This window comes from Convolutriloba macropyga, chromosome 12 (genome assembly GCF_964194025.1).
Source record: "Convolutriloba macropyga chromosome 12, txConMacr16.3, whole genome shotgun sequence".
Lineage (NCBI taxonomy): Eukaryota > Metazoa > Xenacoelomorpha > Acoela > Convolutidae > Convolutriloba > Convolutriloba macropyga.
Window position 1 is genome coordinate 54436042 of NC_134479.1, and position 24360 is coordinate 54460401.

The window sequence follows — 24360 nt, forward strand, 5'->3', positions numbered from 1 at the left end:
GATGAACGCTGTTTCCAAAGATAGCCACTCTGAAACAATTGCAAGTGCCAGGAGCTCTATGAGAGGTGAAGAAGCTGTCCAGGACCGGATCAAGACGTCACTTGCTTTAAGTTTTAACAATGAGGAGAAAAATGGTGAAACAGAGATTACAAAAGACCCTCCAGAATGACATAGACACAACAACGGCGGAACAGTGGAAGATCAGAACACTGACAATTTTAAGCACTCTGTTCTAAAAAATTGTCAAGGCAATTACATTTTATGCAATGAAACCCTGCAGCAACTCTACCGTTATTATAATTCACCTGAGAATTTTTTGACTGTTGCTCACACACGCATTTTACCAGGCACACATCAGAGCGCAAATGAATCAAACAGGTCAATAAGGAATTGCGCTTCCAAACATAATTAACCAAGGAACCGCAGATAATCACCCGCCTCATGCACACGCCCCAGGTTTTCTTTACCATCCATTCAACAGCTTGTTTTACCACAGCCGTTCGCACCGCATGTAAGTTAATATAAATCTCCGAGATTTTTCCACACGCACAACTTCGAATTTCAAAAAGCACGGGACCTGAAACTTGCATTCTGAGTGAGAACCCTTCGGCCCATTGTATATGCTCCCGACAACAAATTCATTTTGTTCCCCGAGCCTCAAACGTCACTGTTCTTCCTTTTCCGATAACAAATAATCCATCCCCTGCAATAAGTGTCTCATTGCACCCAAGCGCACCACCAATTCCAAACACCCAACAGCACAATTTTGAACGCACTATTCTTATTGACCCTCCTATTCCTAACCCAGTATTTGCATCTAATCTAACTGCTCCCATTCCACACGCCCCTTTGGTTAATCAGCCTACCGCACACGACACTTTTCAAAATAATTCCAACCGAGTACACAAAGTTGTACGTTGTGCTGCTCCTCCTGTCACAAATATGCCCATTATCCCTCTTGGCCATAACTTTGTGCCAAATATGGGTCCCTGGCCGTCAGCACAGATCGTCAATAGTAAACCAAGACATTACTAGAGTGAATAGTGTGCCTCCAAGTGTACAGTCACATATTGCACACTCAGACACAAATGTTCAACTACGAATATATCAGAATTCACGCCTTCTGATTGATATGCAATCGCTATCCGGCACACAATAGGAAAACCCTATTACAACTACTAGTAATGTTGTACCTCGTCTAACCACTGCGGGTTTTCAGCCAACTTATCCTTATGTCGGGCCCACACCGTTGATTTGGAGTGGCCCGCAGTTGTCTGCACCTGTCCACTCAATTGCAGACAATGCGTCACGGATTAAGGAATTGGCTGATGCAATAACAAGTAAGAAAAACGACCCTTTGCCCGAATGGAAACGTGCACAATTTAATGGCCACTCATTACAGTGGCATGAGTGGTATAGTCAATTCAAAAGCGCGATTGACTGGCAATTGCTCACTGGTGACGTTAAATTGACGAACCTTGAAAGACTCGTCACCGGTAAAACAATGATTGCAATCGCCGAGTTTGCTTACTGTTGTTTAATGTACAAGGATGCACTAAGGACTTTACATCGTAAATTTGGCCAGCCACAGGCAGTCATAAGTGCACACTTGGATATACTAAGCAATTTTCCGCCTCTTAAATTGCAAAATAGTGATAAAATCATTAACTTTTCTGCAGTCATATCCAGCCTCCTTGGGTTTTCAAGTCACTATCATATGATGCTGACTTGAAGAGCGCTTCCCTACTTTACCAAGTGGTACAGAAGTTACCACCAATTATGCATTGTCGCTCTTTACGGTTAAAAAGCGCTAGGTTAAGCCTACCCTCCTTGACTATAACGACTGGCTAAAAGAAAAAGCTAAAGCCCACGATCTTACGAAACAAAGCACAACCAAGGCAAAATCTGAAGATAGCAGCACTTCAGTAACCAAGACCAAAACAGCCTTAAAAGTGTTTGCCGCAAATTTACAGCAAATGCAATCAAAGAAGCAAATGCCATCTTCTTCTACAAACACTTACTCTCGCTGCATTGTATGCAAAGGTTACCACCGGCTATGGGAGTGTCGAGTTTTCAAGGAGAAGACTCCAACCCAGAGAGCTAAGTTGGTGGCGGATGACAAACTTTGCTTTTCGTGCTTACGGGACGGTCACACATTCCGCCAGTGCCCTCAACCAGAAAGTGCCAAGCAGAGCGGTGTAATAGTTCGCATAACACACTTTTGCATGGAGCAGATAGGGTTTTCCCAGCAAAACAGTACACAAATTCCATTACCATCCAGTCTTCTAGCAACACAGGTCAAAGTTAAGCAGCTACTAGACAACAGCCATCTAATAAGACTACAACAAAAGCATCAGGTACTGAAGTTAAGGGGCTTGTGATATCCGTGGATATCTTACATTTCACTTAATTATTTGATGCAGTAAAAATTCATGTGATGTATTTGTTTAGTTCATCTTATTTGCCACTCATTAACATTTCATGTTTGTTCATTTCTTGTCTCGAGTTATTTCAGTACACCCTTTCTTGGTTTTCCGCTACTTGATCAGACAAAGGATGAAGATCAGACATGGGATAAAACTGGGAAAAATGGAAATTATATTACAATATGGCACTTCTCGCAAAGGAGAATATCATCCTCGACACTCTACTTGGACCAAAACCTGAAATGGTGGATCTTCCGTTGGAACCTATTTATGAAAAAACAATAGTTTGTTCGTCGTTCACAATCGGAGAGAGAAAGAAATGCCAGCAATGCCCAGCAAAAGACGAATTGACAGAACAAGTGTCAACGATTGATTGAGGTCGGTATCATGTGCGGAGATAAACCATGGGCACTCCCGGATCGGAAAACGGTCTCACTTTTCTGTTTGAGCTCTGGGGTGGAGGGTCGACGGATACTGATCTGCAAAAACCCGATACTTTTATACACGGAACTGCAATCGATACATTGTCCACTGCGGACTTTTGGAAGTCCTCATACAAACCCGTAATATCACGTTCGATTGGCACGTTTTTCTAATAACGAAACAGCTTCGAGGTGAAGCTTCGAGCAGTCCACACGTTTTCTGGATTCACGAGAAGGTCAGCCCACAACTCAGGACAATCTGGAATGAGCCAATTCACATTGAAGGAAAAATACAGTCCTTAATTACCAGCAACGGCTGGACCTGAGATTCAGCCATCTAGTCAACAGCCGTCTAATGAGACCACAACGATGTCATCATTTACTGACGTTAAGGGGCTCGTGATACCCGTGGATATCTTGCATTTCATTTATTTATTTGATGCAATAAACTTTCATATGATGTATTTATTTAATTCATTTTATTTGCCACTCATTACCATTTCATGTTTGTTCATTTCTTGTCTCGAGTTATTTCAGTACACCCTTTCTTGGTTTCCCGCTCCTTGATCAGACATAGGATGAAGATCAGACATGGGATAAGACTAGGAAAAATGGAAATTATATTACAAACTGGCACTTCTCGCAAAGGAGAATATCATCCTCGACACTCTACTTGGACCAAAACCTGAAATGGTGGATCTTCCGTTGGAACCCATTTATGAAGAAACAATAGTTTGTTCGTCGTTCACAATCGGAGAGAGAAAGAAATGCCAGCATTGCCCAGCAAAAGATGAATTGACAAAACAAGTGTCAACGATTGATTGAGGTCGGTATCATGTGCGGAGATAAACCATGGGCACTCCCGGATCGGAAAACTCTCACTTTTCTGTTTGAGCTCTGGGGTGGAGGGTCGACGGATACTGATCTGCAAAAACCCGATACTTTTATACACGGAAATGCAGTGGATACATTGTCCACTGCGGATTTTGGAAGTCCTCATACGAACCCGGAATATCAGGTTCGATTGGCACGTTTCTCTTATAACGAAACGGCTTCGAGGTGAAACTTCGAGCAGTCCACACGCTTTCTGGATCCACGAGAAGGTCAGCCCACAACTCAGGACGATCTCGAATGAGCCAATTCACATTGAAGGAAAATTACAGTCCTTAATTACCAGCAACGGCTGGACCTGAGATTCAGCCATCTAGTCAACAGCCGTCTATTAAGACCACAACGATGTCATCAGTTACTGACGTTAAGGGGCTTGTGATACCCGTGGATATCTTGCGTTTCATTTATTTATTTGATGCAATAAACTTTCATATGATGTTTTTACTTAATTCATTTTATTTGCCACTCATTAACATTTCATGTTTGTTAATTTCTTGTCTCGAGTTATTTCAGTACACCCTTTCTTGGTTTCCCGCTACTTGATCAGACATAAGATGAAGATCAGACATGGGATAAGACTGGGAAAAATGGAAATTATATTCAAACTGGCGTTTCTCGCAAAGGAGAATATCATCCTCGACACTCTACTTGGACCAAAACCTGAAATGGTGGATCTTCCGTTGGAACCTATTTATGAAGAAACAATAGTTTGATCGTCGCTAATAATCGGAGAGAGAAAGAAATGCCAGCAATGCCAAGCAAAAGATGAATTGACAGAACAAGTGTCAAGGATTGATTGAGGTCGGTATCATGTGCGGGGATAAACAATGGGCACTCCCGGATCAGAAAATGGTCTCACTTTTCTGTTTGAGCTCTGGGGTGGAGGTGCGACGGGACGGATACTGATCTGCGAAAACCCGATACCTTTATACACGGAACTGCAATCGATACATTGTCCTCTGCGGATTTTTGGAAGTCCTCATACGAACCCGGAATATCAGGTTCGATTGGCACGTTTTTCTAATAACGAAACAGCTTCGAGGTGAAACTTCGAGCAGTCCACACGCTTTCTGGATCCACGAGAAGGTCAGCCCACAACTCAGGACGATCTCGAATGAGCCAATTCACATTGAAGGAAAAATACAGTCCTTAATTACCAGCAACGGCTGGACCTGGGATTCAGCCATCTAGTCAACAACCTTCTATTAAGACCACAATGATGTCATCAGTTACTGACGTTAAGGGGCTTGTGATACCCGTGGATATCTTGCATTTCATTTATTTATTTGATGCAATAAACTTTCATATGATGTTTTTACTTAATTCATATATTTGCCACTCATTAACATTTCATGTTTGTTAATTTCTTGTCTAGAGTTATTTCAGTACACCCTTTCTTGGTTTACCGCTACTTGATCAGACATAAGATGAAGATCAGACATGGGATAAGACTGGGAAAAATGGAAATTATATTACAAACTGGCACTTCTCGCAAAGGAGAATATCATCCTCGACACTCTACTTGGACCAAAACCTGAAATGGTGGATCTTCCGTTGGAACCTAATTATAAAGAAACAATAGTTTGATCGTCGTTAACAATCGGAAAGAGAAAGAAATGCCAGCAATGCCCAGCAAAAGATGAATTGACAGAACAAATGTCAACGGTTGATTGAGGTCGGTATCATGTGCGGGGATAAACCATGGGCACTCCCGGATCGGAAAACGGTCTCACTTTTCTGTTTGAGCTCTGGGGTGGAGGGTCGACGGATAGTGATCTGCAAAAACCCGATACTTCTATACACGGAACTGCAATCGATGCATTGTCCACTGCGGACTTTTGGAAGTCCTCATACGAACCCGGAATATCACGTTCAATTGGCACGTTTTTCTAATAACGAAACAGCTTCGAGGGGAAACTTCGAGCAGTCCACACGTTTTCTGGATCCACGAGAAGGTCAGCCCACAACTCAGGACGATCTGGAATGAGCCAATTCACATTGAAAGAAAAATACAGTCCTTAAGTACCAGCAACGGCTGGACCTGAGATTCAGCCATCTAGTCAACAGCCGTCTAATGAGACCACAACGATGTCATCATTTACTGACGTTAAGGGGCTCGTGATACCCGTGGATATCTTGCATTTCATTTATTTCTTTGATGCAATAAACTTTCATATGATGTATTTATTTAATTCATTTTATTTGCCACTCATTACCATTTCATGTTTGTTCATTTCTTGTCTCGAGTTATTTCAGTACACCCTTTCTTGGTTTCCCGCTCCTTGATCAGACATGTCAGATCACACCTTTCTGATTTGCTTACAAGTACTTGAGCTGATACTTTCAGTTTCTAAATTTAATTTCAGTTGATTCTCTCTCTTTGCAAACTCGCTCCGCAAGTAAGCACAAAATAATTAAGTTAAAATTTCGCTCCGCCAATTATAATTTTGAAAGTTGTCAGCGATCCCACTTCGCGAGTGAATATCGAATTCTGTTAACAACAAACGCAAGCCGCTCGGGATAGATGCTTTTTGGGACAAGCCAACAACCCACCCCCTCTTCGTTGGGAGAAATGGAGACTACACTACAAACTGGCACATCTCGCAAACGAAAATATCATCCTAGACACTCTACTTGGGACAAAATCCGAAATGGTGGATCTTCCATCGGAACCTATCTATGACGAAACAATTGTTGGTTCGTCGGCACAATCGGAGAGAGAAAGAAATGCCCGCAATGCCCAACGAAAAATGAATTGACAGAACAAGTGTCAACAATTGATTGAGGTCGGTATAATGTGCGGAGATAAACCTTGGCCACTCGCGGAACAGGAAACGGTCTCACTTCTCTGTTTGAGCAACCGGGTTGAGATTCAACAGATTCTGAACTGCAAAAACCCGCATATAACGATCGATACAATGTCCACTGCGGACTTTTGGAAGATCGAGGAACCCGCCCTCATACACCCTGGAATATGTTGTTCGATAGGCACCTTTTTCTAATAACGAAACAGCGATTTCGAGAATAAAGAGGAAACCCTGATACGTGATGTATTCATCTCCAATTTGATTGACCCTGAGATTCAAAAGGAACTGCATAAAAGCACAGTAGAGCCGCGTCAGGCGTTCGACCTGGCCATTAACAGGGAACTTCAATGAGCAATCAACACCAAATTCAACAACATAACAAGATTATCATCCCGGCCAGCGTGAATGCAATTCATTTTCAAAACAACTCCCGATCATCAAAATGGTCAATCTCGAACAATTTAGAGAAACCAAACAATCGCTCCTCGCTATATTCTTCAAATTGTGGTGAGAACTGGGTCCCAAATCACCTCAATAAATGCATCGCTGAGGGTAAAACTTGAAATACTTGTTGACTAAGGAATCACTTCGCCAAGGTTTGTCGAAAACAAAAGAACGCGAGGCCCCAAAAAGCCAAGAAAAGGACCGTAAATACTGTGGATGAAGAGCCGCACCCGGAAGATTCGGTGAATTTCCTTCAATCAGCCAAGCTCTACGAATCTGACTTTAGTAGGAGGAGAACAATACGTTTGCTCTCATCGAAAATAACATAACATAGATAGAACCTCTCAACATGGCCATCAAAATCGGTAATATTTCTACTACACTACTCGTGGAGTCCTGGAGCACATGCAGTATTCTCAATCGATCACTCGCGTCGCAAGTGGTAAAAAGCAGTCCACACGCTTTCTGGATCCACGAGAAGGTCAGCCCACAACTCAGGACAATCTCGAATGAGCCAATTCACATTGAAGGAACAATAGAGCCCCAATCACAAGCAGTGGTTGGAGCTCAGATTCAGCCACCTTCGCTGTTGATGTGGATGGTGTCAAATCTCTAATTGGTTGAGATCTGTTCGATCAATTAAACCTAGCTGTAACACCATCTTCATCACTTAAAGATAATCTCATCAACAACACTTCCTCGTCGTCAGAATTAAAAAAAATCGCCAAAAATTTTCCTAATCTAATCTCACGCATTGGAAGATCCAAAAATCACGTCGCTAAACCTAACTTTCACAAAGATTTCCAACCTAGAAACCAAAAAGGTAGATGCAAATCCATTAACCTTCAAGATAAAGTCAATAATGAACTCAAACAATTTTAGATGAAAAACACATAATAAAACGTTTTAGTTGCCCCTATAAGTATTTTATATCCCCAATTGTAGTCACCGTAAAAAAAGATCAAACAATTAAACTTGCACTAGACTCAAAAATGTCAAATAAAGCCATTCATAAAAACAAATATCAAATGCCAATATTGATGAGCTTATCGAATCTACTTCCCAACAAATTAGTTTTCCCCCATCGATAAAAACACCTTTTTTTTCTACGTTAGACTTGAAGTACGCGTAGAGCCAATTAAACCTGGACTCTAATACAGCAAATCACTGTAACTCTAATATAATTAGCGGCGATATGACAGGCACGTAGAGATTTCACACGGGATTTTATGGGTTAACAGATATGCCGGCAGAATTCCAAAAAGCAACGGATTATACTCTCATTGGTATTAAAAATACTGATTGTTTTCTTGACGACATTTTGATTGTAAGTACTGGATCTAATAAGCATTACGTCTTGAATTGTCTTAAACGGTTAGATGACGAAAATCTTCGAGTAAATCTCCCAAAATGTCACTTCTCTAAAATGGAAATTGATTGACTTGGATATCACATTTCACAATTGGTTATCTCGCTCATCGAGAGCGAGACGTCTGCTATTTTGGCTCTTGAAACCCCACAGACATTAAAGGAACTCCGTTTCTTTCTGGGCTTAGTGCATTTATTCAGTAAATTTATTCTATCTAGCTCAAACCTAGCTCAAATTAGTCATCAACTTCTTCCGTTGTTGAAAAAGTAGCATTTAAACACATTAATAGAAGGGCTTGATCCCGCACATCAAATCGCACCTAAAACTGAGAAATGAGGCTATACATAATGCGATAAATTTAATTAGCACTCAAGCTACCCGCGTGCATAAGCATGATTATTATTTATCCATCACGCCTCGAAATCAAGTTACAAAAGCAGTTGTAACGCAAAAAGATCTAAATATGCATATCCCGCGTAACAAATACCAACTTACACTTCACTCGCTAAGCGAAATACAACTCATTGTAAACAAACGTTCCAAAATTGGAATGAAAAGTATCTCGCAAAGCTCTAAACTCAATTCAATAGGCATAATTTCCCGCCAAATAGGAGACTTTCCACAAACATTTCTAAAAGTCACTACCCAGAAATAGTATCAGCGCTTTTTGCCTCAAATTATCCTAAAAATCTGTTGCCTATCTATCCTCCAAATATTTTCTCAAAATTTAAACGCAACTTAGATATAAAACATATCAACAAAAATAAATACAATATGCCTTCTAAAATGCGCATCACGAGAGTTCGCTTCATCTCGCGCCGCAAATCAACCGCCCAACTCCTCAAGTGCTACTCGCGCCGCTAATCCTACCCTAGTCTCAAGTCAAAAATACCCAGACCTATCATCTAATATCAGTACTCCCTTAACACCCAGCCCCCAGATTCCCACTTTTGATCACCTTGTCAAAAAAAATATTCAGAAAATCCCTGGTTGTATCCTTAATTAGCCAGGACGCCGTTTTAAAAGAGTTTCGTGATTGCATCCTCACCAACAACGAAAGCCGGTTAAAAGCCCCTAACCCTTACATCTACTTGTATTGGAGAGATCTCCATGTCTGACCCGGCTGCGTTTGTATCGACGGAAAAATTGCGATACCAAACGTCCTTCGTGAAGCCCTGAAAATTGTTTAATCTCTCATACGAGAACATTGTAAATCATTATTTAGATGAAGACACAGTCACACCCGAGGTGATTCTCCCAGACGACAAATGACTAAACGGCATTATATCGGTAAATTTAACCCGAACTTATCTCAAATTAGTCATCCACTTCGTCCGTTGTTGAAAAACTCGTCTAAGTTTATCTGGACTGATTTGCATAAAGTTTTTTTATTGAAATAAAGAACCGCATCGCGAACGCTACGGAAAATAGCCACTATAACCCGCAACTTGAAACGCGCGTAAAATGTGACGCTTCTCGCTACGGTCACGGGGCAGCGCTTGAGCAACTAACAGTTGATGGTTGGAAACCAATTGCGTTTATTTCTCGATTTATGTACTCATGTGAAGAACGCTATAGCGTCAATGAGCTCGAAATTCTCGGGGTAAATTGTTCTATTGAATAATTTTTAAAATTACCTTTACAGTAATAGTTTTACAGTAATTACAGATCACAGAGCCCTTCACTCTATATTGAAAGAAAATCGATCTAATAAATCATACAACAGCCAATTAACTCGCTGGATTGATAGACTACTACCATTTCAATTTGATATCGTACATTTATCTGGGGCGAAAATGGGATTAGTGGACTGCATTTCAACACACCCAGAGCACACCGCTAAAAAGTTTCCGCATATGATGAGGAATTTATCCTGGCAAAATTAAATTTGTTTTTGCATCAGTTTTTTCACTCAATTTCAAAACCACTGAACGTGCACCGCATTTAAACAAAGCATAATGGAAGAGCATGATCCCACACATCAAATCACAACTAAAACTGAGGCTTCATATAATGCGATAAGTTTAATTAGCACTCAAGCTACCCGCGTGCATAAGCAAGATTTATATTTATCACGCAAGCCTCGAAATCAAGCTACAAATACCAGATGTAATGCAAAAAATTGTAAATATGCATTGCCCGCGTCACGAATACCAATTAAGACTTCACTCGCTAAGCGAAATACAACTCATTGTAAACAATCGTTCCAAAATCGGAATGACAAGTATCTCGAAGTAACTAAGTTCATTAAGCCTAATTTCCCGCCAATTAGGAGACATTCCACAAATATTTCTAAACATCACTGCCCAAAAATAGCATCAGCGCTTTTTGCCTCAAATTATCCTGAGAATCAGTTGCCTAGACCTCCTCCAAATAATTTCTCAAATTTTAAACGCAACTTAGATGTAAATCATATCAATAAAAATAAATACAATATGCCTTCTAAGAAGAGCATCGCGAGAGTTCGCTTCATCTCGCGCCGTAAATCAACCACCCAACTCCTCAAGTGCTACTCGCGCCGCTAATCCTACCCTAGTCTCAAGTCAAAAATACCCAGACCTATCATCTAATATCAGCACACCCTTAACACGCAGCCCCCAGATTCCCACATTTGATCACCTTGTCAACAAAATATTCAGAAAATCCCTGGTTGTATCCTTAATTAGCCAGGACGCCGTTTTAAAAGAGTTTCGAGATTGCATCCTCACCAACAACGAAAGCCGGTTAAAAGCCCCTAACCCTTACATCTACTTGTATTGGAGAGATCTCCATGTCTGATCCGGCTGCGTTTGTATCGATGGAAAAATTGCGATACCAAACGTCCTTCGTGAAGCCCTGATCGAGAACGTACACGCTAGCCACCCAGGTACTTGTGGGATGATCTGCATGGCTACGCAATAATGGGTGCCTTTTATGAATCGCCAGCTCATCGTCAAAACGACAGAGTGCAAACCTTGCACTGCAATTGGTAAGAATCTCAAGTCTGTAATTCCTGCCAAGCAAATTCCACCTCATATACTATGTGTTGAACCGAATCAAGAAATACAAATTGATTTTGGATGACCTTTCTTTGACGAAAAAGTTATTGAAGTATATTTCTTAGCTGCTATAGACGGTTTCTCTAAACATCCTACTGCATGTGTATGTGAAAAGGCTAAGGGACCAAGTGTTCGAAAAATTTTGGACATGTAACGTCAAAAATCATAGAATTCCGCGTTCTATTCGATTGGACCGAGCGAAATGTTTAGTTGGAAATCAAGTAAAGACTTTCTGTACTAAATATAATTTTCAAATCATTGAAGCTCCAGTTAAGAATCATCGTTCTTTTGGTTTGGTCGAAAGATTGTTTCAATGGATTCAATACACTGGCATGTATAAAAGATGATAAATAACGCATTTCATAAAAAACATGCATTACAGATTAACATTATTTATCAATTGCGAATCTGCAATTAGAAAACATCAATGATCTCGCCATTCGAGTCGCACTTTGGCCGTAACCCTAATACCCCGCTGAGCGTAATCTCTACTAAACCAAAATTGTTTAATCTCTCATACGAGAACATTGTAAATCATTATTTAGATGAAGACACAGTCACACCCGAGGTGATTCTCCCAGACGACAAATGACTAAACGGCATTATATCGGTAAATTTAACCCGAACTTATCTCAAATTAGTCATCCACTTCGTCCGTTGTTGAAAAAATCGTCTAAGTTTATCTGGACTGATTTGCATAAAGTTTTTTTATTGAAATAAAGAACCGCATTGCGAACGCTATGGAAAATAGCCACTATAACCCGCAACTCGAGACGCGCGTAAAATGTGGCGCCTCTCGATACGCTCACGGGGCAGCGCTTGAGCAACCAACAGTTGATGTGTGGAAACCAATTGCGTATATTTCTCGAATTATGTACTCATGTGAAGAACGCTATAGCGTCAATGAACTCGAACTTCTCGGGGTAATTTGTTCTATTGAATAATTTTTAAAATTACCGTTACGGTAATAGTTTTACAGTAATTACCGATCACAGAGCCCTTCACCATATATTGAAAGAAAATCGATCTAATAAATCATACAACAGCCAATTAACTCGCTGGATTGATAGACTACTACCATTTCAATTTGATATCGTACATTTATCTGGGGCGAAAATGGTATTAGTGGACCGCATAAGTTTAATTAGCACTCAAGCTACCCGCGTGCATAAGCAAGAGTTATATTTATCACGCAAGCCTCAAAATCAAGCTAAAAATACCAGATGTAATGCAGAAAATTCTAAACATAGCCCGCGTCACGATTACCAATTAACACTTCACTCGTTAAGCGAAATACAACTCATTGTAAACAATCGTTCCAAAATCGGAATGAAAAGTATCTCGAAGTAACTCAGTTCAATAAGCCTAATTTCCCGCCAATTAGGAGACATTCCACAAATATTTCTAAACATCACTGCCCAAAAATAGCATCAGCGCTTTTCGCCTCAAATTTTCCTGAAAATCAGTTGTCTATCTATCCTCCAAATAATTTCTCAAAATTTAAACGCAACTTAGATATAAAACATATCAACAAAAATAAATACAATATGCCTTCTAAAAAGCGCATCACGAGAGTTCGCTTCATCTCGCGCCGCAAATCAACCGCCCAACTCCTCAAGTGCTACTCGCGCCCCGAATCAATCGTCTAACTCACCAAGCGCTACTCGCGCCCCAAATCCTACCCTAGGCTCCAACATCCTAAGCCCTACCATCTAATATCAGTACTACCCTTACACCCAGCCCCAGATTCCCACATTTGATCACATTGTCAGAAAATAATCAGTAAATGCCTGGTTGCACCCATAACTAGCAAGGACACCACCCAGATACTTGGGGGATGATCTGCATGGCCGTGAGCTGCTGGTGGCCTTACTTGAATTGTGAACTCATCGTCAATGGTAAGAATCTCACGTCTGTAATTCCTGCTAAGCAATGTCGACATCATATACCATGTGTTGAACAGAATCATGAAATATAAACTGATTTTGGAGGACCTATTTTTGACGATAATGGCAATGAAGTATATTTCTTAGCTGCTACAGAACGTTTGTCTAATATCCTATTGCATGTATACATGAAAAGGCTAATAGACCGAATGTTCAAAAATTCTTGGACATGTAACATCGAAAATTATGGAAATCCGCGTTCTATTCGATTGGACCGAGCGAAATGTTTAATTTTAAATCAAGTAAAGACTTTCTGTACTAAAAATAATATTCAAATCATTGAAGCTCCAGTTAATGATCATCACGCTAATAGTTTGGTGGAAAGATTGATTCAAACGATGAAGAATAGACTAGCATGTATCAAAAAAAATCGGTAAATAATGCATTTCATGTAAAGCATGCATTAAAGATTGTTATTCATCAATTGCGAATCTGCAAACAGAAAACAAAAAAGATCTCGCCATTCGAGGCGCACTTTGGCTGTAAACCTAATGCCCCGCTGAGCGTAATCTCTACTAAACCTAAAATGTCTAATCTTACATACGAGAACATTGTAAATTACTATTTAGGTGAAGACACAGTCACACCCGAGGCGATTCTCCTAGACCACAAATGGCTAAACTGATATCGCAGCGATATCGAAGTGGAACTTGGGATGACTCGAGCAGCGCAGGAGGCCAATGATCAAGAGCAAGCAATTGCAGACGGCGAGTCACGCTTTATCCGTTCAGGCGCTTGTCAACCAGTCCCAATTACAGAGAGAGCAGTGCAACTTAAACTGGTCTGCAAGATACATGGAAAACGCAGATCTGAGAAAAATCTGGAGGGCCTGAATGAGGTTTTTGCTCCGGGTTCAAACATCTTGAAGGTCAGCCCAACAACCTCCACTATGAAAGAGCCCGGGAAGGCCATCATCACGGTACGCAAAAGCGAATTGCCAAATTTCTGACGGTACAAGAACGACAAACCCCATTAAAAGCATATGCAGATAGATGAGGACCAAGTGAAAACTTGTGGAAGAGCAGATTTAATCCCACATAAAGCATTTCAGCCAAAAACTCAAGGCTGACAAGAAATTGAAGCACCGTAAGCAAGATCCTGGCAGTGAAGTTTCGTTTTCTTGCTCAAATATTTCTCGCACGATGCGAGGGCGCATTCCAAAAATTCCTGATTTTATCGCCATTCAAAACCGGAATGCTGAAAATCAGTCTGATTTGTCAAGCGAGTTGGTTCTTCCCGCACAATCGGATTCTTCTTCGGCGTTACAACAAGTGGAATCAGAACCATTGTCAATACAGGGTAATCGCACTTCGGACAGGAACCGCGGTAGCCTATCAAATTACGGTTTCGACAACTCGTTCTCGGACTTGGCCTTTGCAGCCCCACCAAAACGCCCACGCCCAGCCGGAAATTTAGGGAATTTCCAGCTTCATCTGCATTGGTTCCACAGACCGTACAGAATATTGCAATCCAACAGCCCGAGAAAACCAACATTTCTCCGGTTATCGGAGAAGATTCGTCACCTGCACCGCGAGTGCAATCAGTTTTTGACCAGGACAACCCGACACTGGTGAGGTCAATGACAGTTCTGGAAGCCGAAAATCAAGAGTTGTGAGAAAAATTATGTCTACAATCAAAACTGTATAAACTGCTGAACTCATAATTGTAATATTAATTTATTTTTCGATATGATAACCAGTACATATATTGTTACCATTTACTTAACCGGGAACAATTTTTGAAATTCAAAATTTGAATATTTTGTTATTACTCCAATAAACATGAAAAAATGCTAATTTCTCAACTTTATTTTCGCAACAAGTGGTATGTGATATATTACATTTCATTTATTTATTTGATGCAGTAAAATTTCATATGATGTATTAATTCAGTTCATTTTACTTGCCGTTCATTAACATTTCAAGTTTGTTCATTTCTTGTCTCGAGTCATTTCAGTACATCCTTTCCTGGTTTCCTGCTTCGTGATCAGACATGTCTGATCACACCTTTCCGAGTTGCTTACAAGCACTTGAGCTTATACTTTCAGCTTCGTAATTCAATTTCAGTTGCTTCTGTCTTTACAAACTCGCTCCGCAAGTAAGCACAAAATAATTAAGTTAAGATTTCCCTCAGCGAATCATAACTTTGAAAGTTAAAATCGAACCCGCTTCGCTATTGACTATCGAATTCTAATAGTGTACGTCAGGGCTCCTTCAGGTGACTGAATTGCAGTTGCTCAATTTGTCCGGTCTAGATACCAAGGTTTTAGTTTTGTGTGATACCGCCTGCAGTAGCTCTTGGGTGGCCGGTAGTCCCGCAGATAGACTTGGTTTGCACTGTAAAGCACTAAAGCTTACTGTCAAGGGTGTTAATACCGAGTAGTTGATAGTAGGGTTGTTGAAGTTACTGTGAAACCAAGAGAACATCAGGATTTCAAATCATTTACAGTCAAACCTTTCGTTAAAGAGAATCTGAAAGTCGGCTGAGATATAATTAAAGTACAGGCCCTGCAAGAGACTTAACTACACTTAGCCGTCCTTGATCCCGTGACATAGTCCTATAAAGACATTGATATGATACTCGGACAAGATGTCTATCACGCCATCCTCCCGTTAGAAAACTTCTCTGCCGATGAGAGGCTTTCACCCGTTGGCGTACGCTTACCCATAGGTTGGGTTGTAAGCTGTCCGTTATCATCTAGTTCGTGTTTAACCTCAAACTGCTTTAAAGTGAATATCCAGCATGACAATGAGTTATCAATTCAAGTAAAGTCGTGGTACGATATTGAATCATTCGGGGGCAAGCAAGCAGGTTGACTCAAGATCTGCAGCAGACGCAAGACCTCACGAAATCCTTGAGAGTACCACCATAGACAATGGCCTGAGATACGATGTCGGAATGCTGTGGGCAGCAAACAACACCAAGCTCTCAAGTATTTACTTCTCCTCCCATGTGCAACTAAAATCTCTGGAAAATTGATTGGCCAAGGATGAAGACCTTAGAGAGAATTTAACTAGCACCATTAGGGAAGATCTAAATAAGAGGTATCTAATTGAGTTTACAGACGCTCGCAAGTTTAAACTCGAATAAACCGGCAATGTGCGTAGGGTGCTCAATGGAGCAGCAAATTTTCATGGAGGCTCGCTGAATAAGCTGCGCTGAATCGAGGGAATGTTTCTACAGGTTGATGTTTTAACATCAGATCAAACATTCTCTGTGGCGGAGGAAACCACACATAACGTTGCAGTGTATCAATATACGCGCCATATTTTTGGCGCTAACGCTCGCCCACCTTCGCCAACTATGCATTACAACGCACTGCGAGAGACAATTCCAAGTTTTACCTCAAAGCTGCAAAAGCCGTCCTTGAAAATTTTTACATGGACGATTGCCTTGACTCAGTTAAGACTCCTGAGAAAGCCATCAACATCAAAAGATCGAAGGAATTGGTACATCTTCTCCATTTCGATCGGTTGAAGCTTACAAAGTTTGTAAGCAATGCGCCAAATCTGGCTGTTTGAATTGATGATTCTCCTCAATCTACTTAGCCCAAGGATATTGTTTCATGCCCGGAGGATTCATCGCACGTGCTCGGGCTAAAGTGGGATCACAATAAAGACACTTTAGTTGAGAGTAGCAGTACAAGCTGCGCTGTCATCAAGTCATTCACGCAGCTTTTGGTCCTAAGTCTTGTCTCGAAAGTCTTTGACCCTATTGGTCTTGTCGCATCGTTTACTGTTGGTGCTCGACTGCTCTTGAAAGACATCTGGTGTGTCACAAGACAACATTGGGATGATGAACATTTGCAAGACAAGGTTCAAAGATTTTTGGCTTGGAGTGCGGACTTACCAAAGCTTGAAGTTCCTCAAAGTTATTTTACTGGTCCCTTTGATAATGCCGAATTGCACGTGTTCGGTAACAGTTCCCAGGATATTTTTAGTTCCGTTGCATTTCCTCGGGCCTGAGTAACAACTCCTATGAGCGAGGTAAAAACAGAGCTTGCGTTTGTTTTGGGGAAAGCGCGCGTGGCGCCAATGAAAGTAATGACTGTCCCAATACTGGAATTTTATGCAGTTCTTCGTGCCGCTTGGATGAAATACGAAATTGTTCGAACACTTACTGTAACTGTTAACCAAGTACTTTTGTGGACAGACAGCACGACTGTTCTCCAATGGATTAACTCGAATGAAAAGCAACCAACCTTTGTTGCAAACCGGGTTTGCAGAAGTTTGGAGTATACCAGCGTTGACCAATGGAAACTCGTCGAAAATGAGGATAATCCAGCTGACTATAGCACGCGTGGAATGTCGGCTAAGATTTTGCAAATAAATAGCTGGGTCAAAAGTCCAAATTTCTTGTCTAATTTAAGCTTCACTTTCGTACCGAACAAAGACGTCGTTAATAACATCAAGCTTGGTGTCAACCAAGCAGGCGTTATTGAAGACACTGGCTTCATCTGTCAAAAAACAGACAACTTCCGTTCCTTCAATGTTTCCGTAGGATAAGTTGAGTTCTTATCAAAATTTGTTGCGCATTGCCGCATACGTTCTCCGACGTTTGCCGAAACATGCCGGCTACCGTAAACTCGATTGTAGCATTACTGACCCCACTGAGCTTGACGAAGCCGGCGTCATCTCTAGTACTTGGTGCAATGAGTGTCTTTTGAAACCGATAGAAGAAATCTTCTTGAATGGAAATCTGTTAAAAGGAGTAGCCAAATTGCTCCACATTCGCCATTCTTTAGTTCAAATGAACTAATCCGTTCCTCTGACCGCATCATGCGGCTAATGGAGGTTGGGTTTAACGTTACGTACCCAATCAACTTAGATGCACGTTACCCGTTCGTAAAATTATTTCTTGAACCCGCTCACGTCAAGCATTACCATCAAGGCGTAGAATATCTAAGATCAATTGCGCAGGAACACTAAACAGTACTAAAACTAAGATCATCTTTGCGTTCCATCAAATCACACTGCCTGAGATGCCGTGATTTCCAAGCAGTAACTATGCAACCAATCAGTTCTGGCTTACCTAAGGAGAGACTTGCTTACCAGTATCCTCCCTTAACAAACACCGGCGTTGAGTACTTTGGGCCGTTCTAAGTTACTGTCCCCGTACTACAGAGAAGGTGGGGATCCCTCTTCATCTGTCTTATTACTCGCGCTGTCAATGTTGGGATAGTTACATCCTTGGACACCAGCTCTTGTGTTATGGGAGTTGAGCGGTTTGTGTCAGGTAGGTGTACACCTGCCATGACTTGGTCGGACAAAGGCACTAATATTATTGGAGCGGAGAAAAAACTCCAGGAAAGTGTGGAAAAGTGGAACACTGTCATTATTGCAGCTGATCTCGCTCACAAAGTTATAAAGTGGAGGTTCAATCCACCCAACGCACCACATCAGGGTGGTGTCTGGGAGAGGTTGGTACGCTGCTTCGAGCGCGTATTGTATAATATTCTCGGCACGCGTCGCCTCACGGACGAGGTGCTGCATACTACCTTCTTGTCTCGTGGAGCATGCTCTCAATTCGCGTCCTTTAACACCCGTAAGCGCTGATCCGTGCATTTTGAACGCTTTAACGCCCAACCACTTTCTCTTAGGAGAATACTCACTTGTCGGCACACTCACTTGTCGGCAATAATGAGTTTGACCATCGTAGACGTCACGCCCGTAACCAGACGTACGCTAATACAATCTAATCCCGTTGGATCAGAGAGTACGTACCGACGCTGAACCGACTCTCTAAGTGGCAGACGCCTGCCGAGCAAATCCTTAAGACCGGTGACTTGGTTTGGATAGTTGAGTAAAACAACCCTAGGGGTTACTATCTTACCACTCGGATTGTGGAACTCCGTTACGGCTCCGATAGCGCCGCACGCTCCGCCGTTTTGCGTACGTCGTCCGCCCGCTTGTAAAACTTGTACCAGTTTTCCCAACAGCCTCTTTTGTGCCGGAGGGTGTGATGTTAACCAATCAGATTCCAGTATTATACATGCTTGCAGAAACGTTCTAAAAAATTAAAATTTTTTCTAATATACATAAATAGCTCCGAAAAAGTTCGTTTAACCTAATTTTAAGTAAACAGAACCACGATTTGTATCGATTAAACTGGTTTTCGGCTGAAATTTTAGGTATTCTTGACAAATGTTAATTGAATACGAACCGATTTGACGTCAATGACATCAGACGAAAAAACCTGCTAAATGAACAACAAAATCTTGCCGTCTAAGTTTCATTTGTTATCTTGATCGTACTAATGCTTATACATTGTTGGATTATACGTTACGAATGCTTAATGTCGTTTATGATTAATTGGAATTTTAAACGGTACCAGACAAAATGACCTCTGATCAGACTGACGCAGACTAAAATGTCGTCTGATTAGACTACCGTGCGCTCGGAGCCCCATATGAGCTTAAAGTTTGCCCGCAATTCTCCTCTGATCAGACTATTATGCGCTCAAAAATCCCCCCCCCTGATTAGACTAGTTTGCGGTGAAACCCGCCTCCGATCAGACTGAAGTGCGCTTGAGATTTCCTATGATCATACTAAAACAACGCCATTGCTGAAGAAAAATCATTGAGCTTGCCATTAGTTCATGTATTTAACTGAGTAGATGAACTTAGACAGCTTTGCATCAAAATCTCTTCAGTGACTCCAAACCTTTTATTTAGGGGACCGGCAGTTGATATTAACTGGACCCTTGGTTCTGATCCACCCCATTAGACTTTCAATGGGGTTCTGATCAGAATGCCGTACTATTGTTGACTCTTAGCAAACACAACATCTGTCAGTAAACAAAAAACAACTTGAAAAAAATTTAGCTCGTCTAGGCCTCTGCTCAGACTAGCGTGTGCTCGAAACGACCTCTGATCAGAATATTTTGCGCTTCATACTACCTCTGATCAGACCGGCCCATACCGAAGTGACCTCTGATCAGACAAGTTCCAGACCATTGTGGAAACAAGAATTTGCTTGAAGCGTTTTTCAGACCTTGTAATTCGAGCGCACCGAGAACATGTGTGCGCACTCGAAGATGGTGTGATGGGAGCTCAATTCAGGCTGGCCACCTCGACCTCGACAGACTATCGTACGTTCACCAGACCTTCGTGCCTTTGATGATTGCAGACATTCGGATTTTGAACAAACGACGCCCCCTTCAAACATTAGACTGGCTCTCTCAACATATTGGATGTTCTACGGGACCTCAGATTGGTAATCAATTTTTTCATACCCTTCATTCAGCTATCTCAAAATGTGAATTTCAATTTGAAATTAATTTTTACATTTTTTTTATTAATAGCGCCATTCTTATGAAAATTTCATTCGGGCAGTGCGACTTTTTCGGACAGAAGTTGATTACGAATATTTCTTTCTTTTGTGTATTGTTTTGAGAAGAGTATTTTTTAATTGGCTTCGTTTGCTTTGAGTTTTGGTGTTTAGTTTACTTTCGCTTTTTCGCTTTTCCTGCAGATTTTTGCTGCGCATTTTAGTACCAGAGCCACGAAGCTGAGCGCTATTGCTGTAAGCATAAATACGAATATTTTCCAAGCATAATGATGTCGGCTGCTGCTTAGCTGATAGGGCAAGTGGTACTGAATTGTAGTTTTCTTTCTGCCCGCAACTTTTTCGACAAAATTGCGAATCAACTCCGGGTTCTCATGGTAGGCAAATTCGGCGCTGACTCTAGCTAAATTACTCTTGAACTCCTCATAATTTTTGCGAATGGATTTCACTGATCGGTCCAGGGACTCAAAGTCAAATTGCCCAATATTAACACCCAGTTTCATAATGGCCATTTGCTTCGAGTTCTGAAATTGGTCAAAATACTGGGGGGCGAAAATAGCAGGCACATTTTGCTTGATCAAATCTACCATTGAACCCAAACCCGCGTGGGTTACAAACATTTTGACCCGCTCATGACCCAAAATGCTAAACTGTGGCTGGTACCCCCCAATGTAGAAGTTTTCATGGAAAAATTCAAACACTCCCAGTTCTTGGGCGATATTTTGCAAACCGCTTGAGGTAGCCCAGATAACCTTGTAATCATTTAGGTTATAAAAGTGGTCGACCATTTTTTTAAACGTTGCTTTATCAACAACTGACATCGTTCCGAGTGAAATATAAACAATATCGCGGTCATCGCTTAACATCCATTCTTCCAGCTTTTTGTTTATTTTTTGATGTTGTGAAGCGTTACGAAATGCACCAATATAAATATACTCAGCCCTTTCGTGGGGCTTGGGGTAAATTGACGGCGATGTTGGAATTATAAACGGAAGCCGGCTCGAATATTCACAGGATAAAAACCCGCCTTGATCGTCCAATGACGGGAGGCCAAGTTCGGCGCGCTTTTCAATCGTCCAATCGACGCACGGTTTGAAAACAAGCCTCAAAATGATGCTGTCCAAGGGCGACATGAACCATTTTTCCTGGAAATGTTCAACCCCCGCAGGCGCTCCCGGCGTTTGGGCGATAACAGGAATGTTGAAATATTCGGCGGCTACAAGCGCCCCGCTGAAATACTGGTCAGTTATCATAATATCGTAATTTCCCTCGTTTTCTGCAAGAAACTTCATCATCAAATCGTACAAGAACAAGTGAAATTCCATCACACGCGGGCAATATTGAAATAGGAAATCTAATTCACCTTCAAGGTCGATGTTATCGCGAAGTCCGTGCGCGACAATAACTTGATAGTCAAATTTGCCCTCGAATACCTTCATTTTTTGGTTGCATATTTTGGCAGTTTCAATTAATGTGCAGTTATGTTTGGTGCAAATCGGGTCAAAAAGGGTGCTCATTGTCGCAAAATGCCCCCCATAACACGTAAGGGGTATCAAGACGTTCAAACAACTCGTCGCAGAAACAAAAACGTATAAAAACAAAACAACGAGCAGCATTTTCAAAAAACTCGGCTAGAAAAATAGTTAAACAAACGTTGATTGACGCAAGCGACCGCTGATTTTATTACAGAAGGCTTGACCTCAAGACTATAGCGTCAACAAAATTTTCTTCATTGAGTTAAATGTTCTACGAGTTATCAAAGTTTAATTTTTGTAAGGAACGACCTTCATTTTTCTTTGATGTTTTGCAACGCTTTTGCTAAACCGAAGTCCAAACTTCGAGTAAAGTTTATACTTTGTAATCTATTATATTAAATGTAAGTTGCACTTGAACGCTATGGTTAACAACGCTCCTATCTTCACGTGTTTTAACGATCCTTAAACATGCAGCCTACACGACCATGCTTAAGTGCCTGATCTGCAAATGTTTTTTGCTCATTAATCATACAGCTTAGCGAAAACAAGTGAGGCAAAAGGCCATCCACCATTCTTTTTCGTATGTAGCCAGTTCAATAGACAACAGTACCAGGCCTCGGTAGTGCAGGGGATTAGACTTGTGGCTGTGAAGGGAGGGGCATGGGTTCGATCCCTACTCGGTGCCAAAAATGGCTTCGGCTTTTTTGTCTCAAAAATGGTGAATCTTGATTTTCATCCACTACTGTGTTTCCTTCTTGCTGCCTTCTTTATTTCCCTTCTTATTTATTCTTCTATAAATATGTAATATATTAAATATAAGTCGCACTGGAACGCAATGGTTAACAACGCTCCTATCTTCACATGTTTTAACGATCCTTAAACATGCAGCCTACACGACCATGATTAAATGCCTGATCTGCAAATGTTTTTCTCATTAAGGTTACAGCTTTGCAAAAACAAGCGAGACAAAAAGCCATCGACCATTATTTTTCGTATGTAGCCAGTTCATAAACAACAGTAACAGGCCTCGGTAGTGCAGGGGATTAGACTTGTGGCTGTGAAGGGAGGGGTATGGGTTCGATCCCTAATCGGTGCCAAAAATGGCTTCGGCTTTTTTGTCTCAAAAATGGTGAATCTTGATTTTCATCCACTACTGTGTTTCCTTCTTGCTGCCTTCTTTATTTCCCTTCTTATTTATTCTTCTATATCTATGTAATATATTAAATATAAGTCGCACTGGAACGCAATGGTTAACAACGCTCCTATCTTCACATGTTTTAGCGATCCTTAAACATGCAGCCTACACGACCATGCTTAAGTGCCTGATCTGTAAAGGTTTTTTTTGCTCATCAAGCATACGGCTGAGCAAAAACAATCGAGACAAAAAGCCATCGACCAATATTCGTATGTAGCCACTACGGATAGACAACAGTAACAGGCGTCGGTAGTGCAAGGGATTACACCTGTGTCTGTGAAGCGAGGGGCAATGGTTCGAGACCGAGTCGGTGCAAAAAATGGCCTCTGTTTTTGGTCTCAAAAATGGTGAATCTTGTTTTTCATCCACTACTGTGTTTCCTTCTTGCTACCTTCTTTAATTCCCTTCTTATTGATTCTTCTTTATCTAATATATTAAATGTAAGTCGCACTTGAACGCAGTGGTTAACGACGCTCCTATCTTCACATGTTTTAACGATCCTTAAACATGCAGCCTACACGACCATGCTTAGGTGCCTGATCTGTAAATGTTTTTTTTGCTCATTAAGCATACGGTTCAGCAAAAACAAGCGAGACAAAAAGCCATCGACCAATATTTTTCGTCTTTGTCGCACTTGAACGCAATGTTTAGCAGCGCTCCTATGTTCACATGTTTTAGCGATCCTTAAGAATGCATCCAACACAATCATGCCTAGGGGCCTGCTCTGCTTTAGCATACGGCTTAGCGAAAACACGCGAAACAAAAAAGACATTGATAAAAATTTTGCTTATGTAGCAATGGAATAGAGCTATAGCTGTCAAGCGAGGGTCATGGGTTCAAGCCCAAGTACGGGAGGAAAAGGATCTATAATGTACTCTGAAATAATTTTGGGATTTGGTTGTCTTTTGTTGTAGAAGTTTTTGTTGTACAAGCTCGGTTTATGCTAATTCATTGCGCTCGTTTAACATAGCGCACCTTAATTACAGCAAAGCCAAAATTGTCGCTTTACAAAAATTTGCTGTTAAATAAGGTAATGGACGCCAAAAATACGCGTCGGTAGC

The 24360-nt window shown here is 41.2% G+C and overlaps 2 protein-coding genes across 3 annotated transcripts in view; both read right to left on the bottom strand.

Annotated features, from left to right (window-relative positions):
• LOC142351008 (transcription initiation factor TFIID subunit 8-like) overlaps positions 1–24360 on the bottom strand; it is a 158814-nt gene that overhangs the window by 45880 nt on the left and 88574 nt on the right. The window lies entirely within an intron of this gene.
• LOC142350547 (UDP-glucuronosyltransferase 1A6-like) lies at positions 20782–22068 on the bottom strand. The gene has a single exon (XM_075402396.1). The coding sequence runs from the start codon at positions 22066–22068 to the stop codon at positions 20782–20784; it is 1287 nt and encodes a 428-aa protein (XP_075258511.1).